Genomic DNA, 15,000 nt, shown 5'->3' on the forward strand with positions numbered 1-15,000 from the left:
ATTGATTTCTTTTCAACAATTTTTCAATATAAAACTAAATAAATAAGTAAATAATAAATAAGTTAAGTTACTATTAGGATCAACAACTACATTCACCGCCAGTAACACGACATTTTTAACCATGAACATCATAGTCATCATCATCATCATCATCAACAACAACAACAACAACAACAACAACAACAACAACAACAACAGTTTAGACCAATCACCACCACCTCCACCATCACCACCACCATCATCATCACCTCCGTCACCTACCGAAGCTAAGCCGCACCCGTGTAAGGGACCATTAGCCGGATTCCCGAGGCGACTCTTAGGCTGGGGAGGCTGCTGCTGCTGCTGCTGCTGCTGCTGCTGGGAGCGAGTCAGGCCAGGCGAGAAGCATCAGACTGTTCTGTTGACGAAGGCTTTGTGCTTCCTACGTGGCGCTGCTTCCCTCAGGAAATCCCCGTCTCTTGCTTTGTGTATTCTTACGGGCTGTTAGAAACTAAGTGCTCTTACGTCAAATAATTGTGTAAGCGTTCACTTTGTAGATTAATAATTTAAGCTCAGTCCACTTGCGTCTCAAGGGCAATTACGCCACAGTCATGCTCTGTGCCCTGAATGTCTCTGCTGCCGGTTAATCCCTAAATCCCTCTTTCTCTCAATGTCTCCCTGCTCTCACCTGCCTCCTTCCTCCCCGTTCTTCCCTCGCACCTCTTTATTTCCCGGCTCCCTCTCCTCGTACTCATCTCCACACGAAAATTAGGAAGTAAATTAGTGGGAGATAAATGGTTTAGAGAAGCAAATGTCTAATGTAATATTGAGTCACTCTTTTCCCTTTCATCGTGGCATTCCGTAACACTCAGTACATGTAATATCGACGATCGACGGTCATCTTAAATTTCACACACATTATCTCTCTTGCTTCTCCCCGTCCACTCTCCATTCCTCACCCTTAATTCCACGCCCCTCACAGCTCATTCCCAGCATTTCTCCGCTCCTGCATTCAAACCTCCTTATTATTCACAACTTCCTCCACTTCATTATCTCATTCCTCACCACCACATACGGACTCCCTCTCCCTGGCCTTCACTTACTCCATTCTTTTTTTTTTCCCCATCCGTCTTTACTTCCCCCCCTCCTCCTCTGCCTCCCCATTACCTGTCTGCTGGCCTCGTTAGCGGCAGCTCACCATATTTTACTATCGTGGACTATTAGCTGGAGAAGGAAATGATGTTGTAGGGTGCCACACCTCCCACGCGAGCGAGACCGGAAAGAGAGAGAGAGAGAGAGAGAGAGAGAGAGAGAGAGAGAGAGAGAGAGAGAGAGAGAGAGAGAGAGAGAGAGAGAGAGAGAGAGAGAGAGAGAGAGAGAGAGAGAGAGAGAGAGAGAGAGAGAGACCGTTTTAGCATTTCATAATGTGACGTAATCTGTAACTGGTGAAAATCATCGCTTGAATAACGAAATCAAGGGCATTTGTTCTCTGAGTGTGTGTGTGTGTGTGTGTGTGTGTGTGTGTGTGTGTGTGTGTGTGTGTGTGTGTGTGTTGCTGTCACAGTATCATATTACTTGGGAGGTCAGCAAGTGCAGTATTTCTTTTGAGTTCCTCCACTGTTTCCTTCGTTTCTCCCTCACCCTCTTGTTTATCTTCCTCCATAATACCTTCCCTTTTTCGTCTGTCTGCTGCTTGCCTTCCTGTACTTCCTACTCCTCCTGGTCTTTCCCCGTTTCCCTTCATCGCTTCAGTACTATCACCTCTCTAAGGCCAGGAACATGATAATGGCTCATAGCATTCTGTTTAGACTTTAATGTTTCTTTATGAACGTGTCCCGCCAAGCAAAGAGTGGACCTTTTTTTTCCACACATAACAAGTAAACGGTCTGCCTTTTAGTTATAATCTCAGAAAGTACAGTAGTCCTTTTTGCTCCTGGATTGTGTTTGTGCACGAAACCAAACTTTAGAGTAAAGATATAGAAATATGAATTATGTGAAATAGCAGAAAAGACCTCATAAAGACACTGAACTCATTCCCAGTTACTTTTTGCGATAACTTTAGCATAAATGTTTGGTGCCATAGTAGAAACATGAATCCACATATTTGATTTTACAAAATATAACATTAACATTTCAAACACAATAGGCAAAAATTTGAATGGAAACATTTACATATGCATAATTACAATAACTGTTTGTATAATAACGGCCAACCAGTAATGTTTTCATATAAAAGTCTCCGTAATGACTGTGTATTAGTGAATAGAAAATAAATGCCTTTTATTTATGTTGCGTGTCTAGTAACGGAACAATGGAGTGAAATAGTAATGAGTAGAGCGATGCCGACGCAATCACCACACTAATACATGCATCACCAAGACATATACGTTCAACAAATATCAAAAGAGTTCGCAGCTTTAATTGACAAATTATACTTTATTTCGTACTTCTGTAAATTTGCTCACTAATTAGCAGCGCTTTTTAGTTTCTGATGTACTGACTTCCCGTGACCAGCATTCCGGTTGTGGTTCAGGTCAACACAGGTCACACACTTCCTAACTGACCTCAGATGTACAGCCCCTGCCTTGATATTGCTCGATAACTAAGGACCTGTAACTCCCGTGAATGTAACCGTGATATCACAAGCGACCTTGTTTCAGAATTGGTTCACTAATAACTTGTCACAAGCTCCTGAACCAAGGATATGGAGATGACTGCAATAGTAGAATGCCACGTGGTACTGCCCTCGCCTTCCCCTTTACCTACATACTTTAACACATCTGGCGTATCCCTTCACTCCCCATCCCCTAACATACTCTCTAAAACTAGAGATCGCACTCTTACTCATATATGTCTGTTGAACATGACCACCTCTGCTCCTCTGTCCAGCACAAGTTCTCACCTGTCTTTCACCATACACACACTGACCTCATACACCATGTAAGTAAATCACCCTCCACACTCCGGTTTTCCACTCCTGATATATAATTACCTCACGCGGCCCTCCTCACCCCGCCTGCCATGTATCCCGCACTGGCCTCGAGGGAGACCTTGGAAGAGTTTTCAACAACGCGTAACAGACTTCCATCAAGAGGGTGCTGGCACGCTGGCTGCCTGTGTGTTGCAGTATCTTCACGAACAGAGGGAAGCTAAACGAGGCCCGATATTCCCAGTGATACGCTAATAAGTGCGCCCTCCGGAGCTGTTGAAGGAGCCACGGTAATTTGTATTCAGGGGGAGGCCCGCCTCGCCTCGCTCTAGGAACCCTTAGGCGGTGTATCAGTGCTCGAATTTTAGGACATTTTTCAAGGCGGATTTATGGGAAGAGTATTTTCTTGTAAATTAAAAGCAAGATATATAATATACGAGGACCTGAGTCAGACAGTTATATTGTATATTGACGTCATGATTGTAGGGCACAGCAAATGTCGAGCGAGAGGTCGATGTTTTATAGTCTGCTCCTCTTTTAACGCCTCTCATTAGGGTATTTGATTTTTTTTTTTTTTTTTTTTGTATCGAGTAACGGGAATTAATCAAGTTGATGATGATGTGGAAAATGACACCAGTTGTGTGGATGACACAACACACACACACACACACACACACACACACTCACACACTCACACACACACACACACACACACACACACACACACACACACACACACACACACACACACACACTCTCACTCGATGGTTGTATTAACTGTTTTCTCTTCCCACAGTGTCGCTGCAGGCCGTGGGTCTCGTCTTGTACCCGCTGGGTCTGGGGTCGCCCTTCGCCCGCCTTCAGTGTGGAGACTCTGCTTCTGTGTATGCGTCAGGGAGCTGCGAGCTGGGCTACGCCTATATGTTGGCGCTGGTGGCCACTGCCCTAGCGGCCTACTGTCCTGTGCTGGCCAGGCTCGTCACCTACAAGGATTACACGGACTACTGGTCGAACCTTAACTATATGTGATGTCCCTGTGTGCCCCGAGGTAACCTCGCTGGGCACAGTAATGATAACTCTCCTGCTGAGGAATGTGACGGCAAGTTTTAGCAATCTCAGTGCTGTTCATGAATATCAGTGGCAAGTACTGGTGACAGAAGAGGAATATTTCAGCCAACTAATAAAAGACTCAGTGAATTTGTTGGTCAAACTGCGCAAATGAAAATACAGAAAAAGATCTTGGTTCGTAGCAGACGTTTTGAGCAGCACTTCCTGGTAGTGTGAGAGAAGGGAACGTCAAGCGCAACAGTTTTTTGTGTTGGTGTGGTGCACCAGTAGATGGACGTCACATGACTGTATACACGAACATACAAGCGATATTATACAGAAACGACCCCTGAAGGTCGCGGTGATGCTCTGGCAGCTGACGTCATATCTAGATGTAAGCGAGTGTGCATTCACCAGATGACGGTGTGTGGGGAACTTTGTCGCACCTGCTCACTCAGCTAGAATTTATAGAGAACGTGGGGGTTTCTGGCGACTCCTCATTATGCGAACTGGAAGGAAATAGAGCAGATATTTCATTGAAACAAAAGTGTACTGAAGTTGTTTGTATACGTTTATCTTGTGGCGTTTCTTAAAATGGTAGCATTATTCTGAGTGCCACTCGCAACATGTCCTTCGTGAAGATGGGCATTTTTTACTTGCAAGTAGTGTTGTCGGTACAGCACAGTAGAGCCGCTCACTGCTAGGGAACGAATTTCATCCCCATTCAGAGATGCGCACTGACTGATGAAACATAAAGCCACTGATATATCACACAGAAGCTCAAACAACACCAAAGGACTGTTTGATTTATGTTTCTCCACTGACACCGAAGTGGGTCTGCCACATTAGTAATTTCTGACCCCGACTATTGACTTAGTGACGCCATCCAACTTCCGAGTCTCTTAGTCCACTAGATATTGTGCCACACTCCCGCCTGTCGCGAGCCTCTAGAAACCAGAAGGAAATGGTTACTGAAATTAAATTTAATATTGCCGTAGGATGGAAGAATGATCGGGGAAACATTGCCCTGCCGAGATGGAAGAACTTTAGGAAAGCATTGTGGCAAAGTTAAGAATACTGGATGTCTATTATGGTGATTTTAATGAGTCATGACGGGAAAAAGGCGATAATGGAACTGTTGCCAACCATTTCATTAAGCAAGCAAAAAACAAGTCACCGAGACTTTGACTTGTTAGCTATACAGTAATTTATTCTATTTGTTTATCATTACGCTTGATACAATGTATTAATATATTTGACCCCATACATCGTGCAGATGACACTGGGATGATGACGGCGTCACTGTTGCAGGAGATGTCACTAAGATTTTGCAGAACAAAGAAAAGATGTGTTTTGAAAGTTTGTGTATGAGAGAGAGAGAGAGAGAGAGAGAGAGAGAGAGAGAGAGAGAGAGAGAGAGAGAGAGAGAGAGAGAGAGAGAGAGAGAGAGAGAGATGTGTTCATAACAAATTATCGTTAGAAATACGTAAAATAATTTTCCACACTTCGGAAAAGGAAGGGAAAAGGAAGAGGAAGAGGAAACAGACAGCCTTGCAGTCGCGATGAGCGTCACGCCGAGTAGGAACACCAACCCGCCCCTCACCCAGCTCCGGTTAGGCTCCACGTCGAGACTTGTGAGCGGGGTTGCTTCCCCGCCGGGCGCGCAGCCAGACAAATAGGGTCTCATTAGGAGTTAATTGAAGAATTTGCATGTTGATTCTATGGTGAATTTATCCTGCGCATCTGAGCGTAGACGCCGCCAGCAGCTCCAACACTTGTCGGAATGGAAGCTACTCCCTGCAACAGATGCAGTGTTTCCATTTACTCCCAACCTTCAAGTTTTCGTTCACAATGCTGTAAACTTCTAGACGTTATAATCTTACAACCTCTTGTTGTCTTAACCATTACAGCCCATTGTGATTTTTTCTTATGAAAGCCACGCGTAGTATGTTGTTTGAGCAACTTGTTTGACAAAATCCACGAGAAATTCGTGGACTAATGGCTACTACTCAGCTGTCTAGGTTTCAAGGAATTAATGAGTGTAAAGTGTCATGCATCACATTTGTCCACTGTGTTGTTGTTGTCTCACGTCACTTGGCTCCCGATGTCATTACATCTTGTTATGTCAAAGTTACATAAAAGGAAAAAAAAAAAAAACACATGGAGCCTGCGAGTACTTGAGGAAAAATGTTGTCTTCTAAGTAAAAATATAAATTTGTTTTACACTTGGGTGAGTTCATCGAGCTGTTGGTTGAAAAAAAAATAAGACGTTATCTGTCGTAAGTCATGTCCCGTGGATGATACGATCAGGGGCGTGGAGGAGCTGCCAGAGCCAGGTGTACCGGGCTTCACGCGCCACATGTGCACTAGCAGAGCAAAACAGACCGCTCCTCAAGCGTGCGCAAGCTTAAGATAAAATTGATGCAAACCACAAGACTTTCAGCTTAACTCCTCATCACCACATTATTGAGAAAGGGAGAGAATTACGGAATTATTGCAATGAATGTAGTTCATCTTTCTACTGGCCTAGATATGTCTTTTATTTCAAATTTTTGTCCTCTGTAATCCGCTAATTATTGAGTCACGCCCTGGTCACCGTCGCCATCATTATCAGAAACGTCCACACCGCCAGCAGCCTTCATTTGTACATAGTGAGTGGTGACCCTTGTCAGTCACCTGCGTGATGCCGCCGCCCCTACCTGTCCCACGCCTCGGGCCGCAGAACTGTTGAAAATCCCTATTTGGAACCACTTTATCAAACACACACACACACACACACACACACACACACACACACACAGACTCACTCACACACACACACACACACACACACACACACACACACACACACACACACACACACACACACACACACACACACACACACACACACACACAAACTCACTCACACACACACACACACACACACACACACACACACACACACACACACACACACACACACACACACACACATTGGTGGACGGATGCGTGGTGTCCTGAAAACTTGCCCCGAAAAAGACACATTTCATTTCCTCCTTGACGCTGAGGTTCGTTGCTGAGGACCAGGAGATCGAATATCGAATGCCAAATAGTAACCGCTAGTCATAACCGCGGCGCTGGGGACGACCTCTGAGCGTCAGGCGTCACAAGCGTTGTCAGTAATGTATCACAAATATAGCGAGTCATGAATGACCTTGGGTACCTCAGGAAGCTATAGAGGATGAGGCTTTATCTTAGCGAAGTCCGACGTTGTCCGTGGGAAGTGAGGGTGTGCAAGCAACAGCAATCATCCCTTTAGTACTCAATTCCTAATGTGTTGTATGCATTCAAAAATATTCAGTGTACAAGAGTATTAAACTGAAGGGATTATTTTTCCAATCGTGTCACAACTTCACTCTCACTCGTCACTTCAACGTCGGCTCCCTAAATGGCTTTTGTAAGAAAGCTGTACTACATATCTTTTTTGTAATATTATAGTAGGCTAGTGCTGTCCTATATGACAGGAAAGACGCTTGGATGCCGGCGTCTGTGAGAAAACAAGTAATGAGATAATTTTAGGTGCCATTAATATATTTGGTTCAGAGTAATTTTCTGAGAAAGGTGTTACCTGTAAGATCAAGTACTATTCTAGTATATAGGAAGACGTTTTATAACCAAAATATGAAAATAAATTAGAGAATATGTGTCGATTACTGTATCCTTTCAATTTTATTCCATTTTACTATCTTCTAGTAGTGAAAGAATTTCTCTTCTTCAGGACGTCTCTATAAGTTTGTACTCTTATAGAACCATCAGTTATGATCTTGCAGGCTGGATTTGTTGCAGAATGTTTATTGTTTTTCTTTTTTTCTTTTCTTCTGTCAAATTGTCTCTTCACTCCTGAGCAGCGAGCCGCCTCCACATCCCACCGTCAGCCGAGGGAAGGTCGCCGCCGCCCAGTGTTCGAATGCATCCATCAACCCAAGCTTTGCCATTGGAGAGGTGATGGGCATAAAATTAGATGTCTCGAGTGTTCATTTAATGCACCTATCAGCCAATAGCCTTATGTCCATGTGTCTGAATGCTACAGTGGAGAAATAAAATTTGTCATTATATATAAACAGGAATAAGTTATTTGCAGTGGATGAAAAGTTACGGTAATTTTAGAATGCAATGTTCCCTTAAAAATCATCATGAGCACTTTTTGGAGTTGAGATTTTTTTAAGAAACGACACAATCCAAGAATCGGAAAGGTGACGCCAAATACATGCCATGTTGTTGTTAGGGTATCTTCTTATTTCACTCCCAAGCTGGTGACACCTGCACCCATGCCTACAAGGTAAGAAAGTGACGCGAATTATTTGTTGTTGACTCTCTCTCTCTCTCTCTCTCTCTCTCTCTCTCTCTCTCTCTCTCTCTCTCTCTCTCTCGTTGGTGGAAGCAACATATACCTGACGCACGTGATGGAAAACGGTGTTCTGTTGGTAATACTGAATTACATTTACAATACATATATTACTGGACTATCACTTACTACATACATGCTATACGAGCTTAACAAGCAATGCTCATTCATTGAAACACTACAAGGATCATAAAATGGGCTGAGACAAGTTGCTTCATTCTATAAATCAAGCTCTGCTGTAAAATATATAGATAAATAAATAAAATAAATAAATAATAATCAAATAAATAAATAAGAGAAAGAAAAATCATTCTACATCTTTATAGTGAAGGATGGCGATTACAAATAATTTCAGTAGACAAATTCTCGGAAAGGATCTGGCAACTCACTCTTACTGCGGATATAGAAGTTATCATGAGGCATCCGACAACTCATGTGCTCACAACCAATATAGTTAAATAAAATTTAAAAATAGCAGTGTGTCTGCCCACAAACTTTTATCTCCTACTTTCTTTAATTTTCCAACTTTTCTTTCTTCTTCTGTCCAAACTCTTTATTCTTCACCATCTTTCCCTCAGTTCAGTTCAGTTCGACAACTCATACTCGCTGCTCAGCATTCCCGTTTTCTGTGTGGCTGTGTCAACGCCGCCGTAGACCTTTAAATTCACACACAAAGCAACATTACACTTACATATAATCAGTTATTAATATTAAGTGTTGTTTGAGGGAAAGCCGGTGTAAACTCACTCAAGCTTTATCCAGCACTCAGGGTCTGCGCATACCAGATGTACGATTTGATTCCTCATTTGCTCTGCCGATACGGAATGACCACTACCTCGCTACTCTGATGATGAATTCGGTTGATGATATATTCGGCTCATGGTTTTTTGGAACGGTTTGAATACTCAGATACATTATTTTCGTGTCCAATACTATTATTCTTACATTTTTTTGTCATCTTCCTTTCCCAATAACTCCTCTTTTAATTTTCAATAGACCACACTCGATAATGGACGAATTCGTTTGTAAACATGTCCATTTGACTGGTTTGTGCGATAAGTACGTACGAGTATATGGTAGGATCACAGCCCTTAAAATGAGGAAGAAAAAGAAAAAGCTGTTTAGTAGAAGTATTTATTGATGTACAAATACAATATCACCTTACAACTTAGTCGTACGCTTTCTCAATATCTAGAAAAGCTATTGCTACATCCGAACAAGTTTCTCAAACGAGCCAGTGTTTTATGAATTTACGCAATACTCTCCTATCCACTTTATCACTCAGTCGTACGCTTTCATGTTTACAATGGAATTTGTCCCTTATCGAGTGTGGTCCATTGGAAACCAAAATAAGACTTTACTGAGACAACAATCACAAAAAAAAAATAAATAAATAAAATAAAATGTAAGAATGATAGTATTGGACACGAAAATAATGTATATAAGTATTCAAACCATCACAAGAAACTATGAGCCGAATATATCATCTACCGAATTCATCATCAGAGCAGCGAAGAGAAGCTTACTACGTTGTCGTGCAAAATCTCTCCTGGGTCCAAATTTCTCCCGGGTGACGCCACTGCGCATGAACACCATATCGAGGCGACAACATCAAAACATCACCCAGGTATTTTATATATTTTTACGTAATATCAGCTACTTTTTTGAGGTTTTATTAGGGTAAGTGGAACAAGTAAACAAGAGTAGTGAGTGATAACAGAGCACCAAAACTTTCTCCCTGTGAAAGTATCAAGTCCTACCACCTTGTTATGTACTTTACTCATTATGAACATCGTTATGGAGTTTTATTGACCAGTTACTAATGCTTCATTGCTGGTGGAATATTTTAAGATAGGAATGCAGCAAGTAAACAAGAGCAGTGAATAATAACGGAGCACCAAAATCTTCTCCCTTTGCATATGTCAAGTCCTACCACCATGTTTCATGTTTAAAGTATTCCACAGACAATGGAGCATTACTTATTTGTCAATAAAATTCCATCCGATGTTCACAGTATGTAAAATACATAAACATAAAACATGGTGGTAGGACTTGACATATGCAAAGAGAGATTTTGGTGCTCTGTTATCACTCACTACTCTTGGGGGAAACAGGCAGGTCGTGTTTACAATCTACCACCATCTTGACCAACGACACTGCTAACATTACTTACTAGCTGCCAACCTTTCTATAGCTAATGCTGTTAAACGTCACTATTGGTTCTGTCTTAGTGATCCAGCTATACCAATTAATCTAGAGTGCAGCAGAGCAGTTTCGTATTCTTCCCCCACCCCGTGACTCCTGCCAGCTTGACCAGTCGCACCACTCACATCTCCCTTTGTCTCCTGTCTAGCCCCTCTATAACCCTTTCAGCAATACCAGTAATACTTCTAACTTAACGACCATTACTACCGCCATAACCACCGAACTACCTCAGTCCTAGTCCGTAATAATCACCGCCATTACACCATCTGCCACAATCACGTCACCCACTTCAGTCATTATGAACCTCCATCACCCATAACACACACGTACGCCACCACCACCACTGTCACTTCCCTCTATCCCACCACCATCACCACAGACTAGCATCATCACTACCACCGCCAGCACGACAAAAACAACAAAAACAACGGTACATTAACACACGTAGAATAAGAACAACTATGTGGAATCTCGCCTCACTTCGTAAATCAAGTTGGCTTTCCCCTTATCCTAACAAATTTTACCCTGACCATGTTATCGCCGAGTTCTGTTTTAGAATGTTTGGCGCGTTGGGAATGTTAATTGGCCGCAGGGCGCGATGGAAAGCCTACTAGAAGCCGGGATGTGTGGAGAAACTACTGGGCGTGGGTGTGGGCGTGCTGTGGGCTGCCATGGTAGATTATGTACTGAAGTGCTTTCATGCAACTTTAATGAAACTCAAGAATGATTCTTTCAGGTATATTCGCACTCATTAGATTCATATGTAATGCATCATCATAACAGCCTAAATCAAACATGCAGTCAAGGAAAATTTGAATTCTTACAATATGGCAAAAAAAAAAAAAAAAAAAGTGAAAGGATATATAAATAAGAAAATAATATAAATAAATAAATAAATAAATAAATAAATAATAGAATAAAAAAAATAAAATAAAAATACATAAACACGTAAATAAATATATAAATAAATAATTAAATAAATAAATAAATAAATTTCTCTGTTGGCAGTTTTCCGATAGTATAATATCCAAATTTTGTACGAGGTTTTTATCGCTTTTCTTGAACGAATTACCATCATGTACTGTCATTGAAGTGGAATACGATTATTGTATCTTGAGTTCTTCATTGGCGCGTTTATGACTGGTCAAAACAGAGCCAGCGTGGGAGAAACATATGGAGGCTGATTCATCTGCACCCTCCTGCTTCCGCTCGTCCCCTTGTTATTACAGTCAACAAGCAGGCTGGGGTGGAGGAGCAGGGAGGGGTACAAGGAACAAGGCTCGGTCATCCCACACGCTTAAAACCTTCTCCATTCGCAGCGGGATTTTTACAGGACAGAGTAAGAAGTCTCAGGGTGTTAAGAAAACAACGCTAAGCACACCGCAGCAAATCTTTGTAGCGACAACACCAGGAAGGGGGTTGTCAGAGACAGAGACGTTCCCGGCCCTCCTGCCCCCCCTCCCTCGCCCGCTCTCCTTCCCCACCTTGCCTCCTCGCCTCCCTTCCTTTCCTCTCCCTCTCGTTTGTCGGGGAGCTGCCTGAGGGGATTTATGTTTCCGGCAGACCCGGGGGAGGAGGGCCAGGTATGCTCGGGAGGGGAAACTGATTTATTGAGTGAAAATGAGGGCGATGGGGTTGATAAGAAGAAAGGAAAAGGAGGATTATGATTAAAGCGACGGAGAGGGGAATATATATACCAGAGGAAGCTGTGGCGGGTAAGTTGAAAAAATACTTTATTGAATGAAAAGGGCACGAGCGATGGATGGAGAGTTGTTGGCAAGCATCTCTGTAATGAAGGGCAGAGGGTGAGGATGCTCCCTGGTTGTCGATTCTTTGCTTGATTTATGTAGTGTGTCTTCGGAAGGTAGAAGAAAAAACAAGTGAGTGAATGATAGGACTGAAAGGAAGGAAGAGGAGGAGAACGAGAGGAAGATAAGGAGAGGGAAAGGGGAAGGAAAGAGGGAGCGTAGCCAATAATACGTCTGGCTAAAGTTAAGCTGCAAATTGATTAGGTGAGATCGTTTTCTTCATCGTTTTCTTTCCTTGCCACGCCTGTTAAGTGGGTCACTGGTGTCTTCCTTGAGCTGTGAGAAGCGACACTAATTGACACGTACTAATCTCTAGGGCCAGCACAAAGGGAGGGTGTCCGAGAAGCGGTAAATTTAGCAACAACGTAACTAACCGGAAGTAAGACGCAAGTGTTCACCGTTCCTCGTCTTGTTTTCGCTTTCTCTTCCCTCTGACCACCTGCCTTCCTTCTCCCCTCGCCCTGTTTGTTCCATCTCTTCTCTTTCCCTCTTTTCTTTTCCAGGTGAGCTTTTTCTTTCTTTCTTTTCTGCTTTCTTCGCCTCTCTCTCTCTCTCTCTCTCACTCTCTCTCTCTCTCTACTCTCTCTCTCTCTCTCTCTCTCCTCTCTCTCTCTCTCTCTCTCTCTCTCTCTCCTCTCTCTCATCTCTCTCTCTCTCTCTCTCTCTCACTCACAGAAGCACCACCACTTTCACATATAACATTTCTCTCGTGATGAATAGTGGAAATGCTGCACGTGAGAGTCGAGTTACAAGTAAGGCGTTGAAGCTTATTTTTAACTTAACATATGAAGCTAATTTCCTCCTCCACTCCTGCCGGCGCGTATCATTGCCCGGGGTCACGCGACGAGGAACCTGCGCCAGTTTCTCTTGTGAGCAGCAAATAAGAATCCTGGTGTGAGGGAAGAGTTACGAGGTGGACCCCTCGCACGTATGGCTCGAGGAATAAAGGGGAAAAGAGTGCGAGGCGGGAAAAAAATAACGTAGGTGGGACATAACGAAGGGGAAAAAAAATACTAGGGAAAGAAAGAGGGTTAGGTAAATGAGAAGAGTGGATTGGTGCGGAACGGGGAGGGAAGGTTATACAAGAGGGAGAAAGGAAGGAAGGGGGAAGAAAAAAGAGAGACAAAGGGAATGGGTAAAAGAGAAAAGAGGGGAGGGGAGGTAAAATAGTAGAGAAGGGGAAAGGAGAAGGAAGAGGGGAATTGAGGTAGTCAGGAGAGAGAGAGAGAGAGGAGAGAGAGAGAGAGAGAGAGAGAGAGAGAGAGAGAGGGAGAGAGAGAGAGAGAGGAGAGAGGAGAGAGAGAGAGAGAGAGACCTAACAAATGGAAAGAAAATCTAACCACACAGAGGAAAATATGTTTCAGATAACCTTCAATACACACGAATCCACCACGTGCAGACAAGGCCATCATCTCTAAGTAAAGAAACGTTCACCATGTGTTCTATAGGCCAGAAGAGTGATAACAATAAGGGCGATAGCAAGCCTTACGGAAAACAAGTTGTAAAGCACCTTTCTTCTCCCCGACGGACTCGTTCATCCGAGGCAGTGGGGAGTGACAGGCAGGCGGCAAGAACAACCCGGCGCCCCTTGCCTGACGACGTAATGGGCTCGCACGCCACGGCCATGCCACACACAAACCCTCCTCTCGCCGGCCGCCGCAAGGAAGAAAAACACATATTATTCCTGTCTCTCACGGTTTCTGAAGTTAAATAAAATCAAGCGAGTAAAAATTTTTCATCAGACTGAAGACTTGAGCGCGCGTAAAGTTTTGATATATTTAATGAGATACGTCGGCGCCAAGGTGAAGGAAAACTTTGAGGCTCATCTTTTTAAGAATTAAGTTTAGGATTCCTTCGCTGTTCCTCGACGGGATGTCCCAGGGGAGTGGAGTCCAAGTTTCTGCCTCTGCCCCAAAGATGACCTGCGTAGCACTTGGCTGAGCATTGCAGCAAGAGGACAAAGTTGAGGAGTCTTTACGTGGAAGTAATTTATTTATTTTTTTTCTATGAGAGGTTCCTGATGTGAAGTTTAAAGGAGTAGATAACGAAAGAAGCAACATTTCGAAGCCCATCACCACGTCACTCTCTTCCCATTTCATCCACCCATACCTTCCATCACCTTGCCTCCTCGTCCTGCCACACTCCTCACACTGTCTCATCCTGAAGCCGCTCACAGTTCGCCTCAGGCCTCTCACTCCCTCGCAGTCTCACCTCACTCTTCACGCTACCTCATCCTGTTTCCACACACACTCATCTCACTCCTCACTCTTGAAGTTTACCTCCACACAAACCCACCTCATTCCTCACACTTCATCCCACCACCTTACGTACTCCACACTTCATTATCTTCACTCATCTTACTCCTTACTCCTTACCCATCACCTTCAGTCCTCACACTCAGCCTGCCGCCTCCCCTAATCTCCTCCCTCCTTCTCTCATCGCTCACACTCGGTCTCTCTCTCTCTCTCTCTCTCTCACTCTCTCTCTCTCTCTCTCCTCTCTCTCACTTCTCTCTCTCTCTCTCTCTCTCTCTCTCTCTCTTGCCGGTGGAGATCAGAGGCGGATCCACTTTCGTCCTTTAAAAGCTGTCCATCAAGTGAGGAAAAGTTTGTTCGAGAGAGAGAGAGAGAGAGAGAGAGAGAGAG

General features: G+C 43.5%; 1 protein-coding gene and 1 long non-coding RNA gene across 2 annotated transcripts in view; both read left to right on the forward strand.

Annotated features, from left to right (window-relative positions):
- LOC135100454 (LHFPL tetraspan subfamily member 7 protein-like) overlaps positions 1-7,647 on the forward strand; it is a 69,931-nt gene extending 62,284 nt beyond the window's left edge. The window contains exon 3 of the mRNA XM_064003366.1: positions 3,705-7,647. Within this exon, the coding sequence (XP_063859436.1) occupies positions 3,705-3,937 (233 nt within the window). The 3' untranslated portion in view covers positions 3,938-7,647. The remainder of the gene's footprint in view (positions 1-3,704) is intronic.
- Positions 7,648-9,817: 2,170 nt separating this feature from the next.
- LOC135100287 (uncharacterized) overlaps positions 9,818-15,000 on the forward strand; it is a 75,854-nt gene continuing 70,671 nt past the window's right edge. The window contains exon 1 of the long non-coding RNA XR_010268576.1: positions 9,818-9,969. This is a non-coding gene — a long non-coding RNA (uncharacterized LOC135100287). The remainder of the gene's footprint in view (positions 9,970-15,000) is intronic.

The sequence above is a fragment of the Scylla paramamosain genome, chromosome 5, assembly GCF_035594125.1.
Source record: "Scylla paramamosain isolate STU-SP2022 chromosome 5, ASM3559412v1, whole genome shotgun sequence".
Taxonomy (NCBI): Eukaryota; Metazoa; Arthropoda; class Malacostraca; order Decapoda; family Portunidae; genus Scylla; species Scylla paramamosain.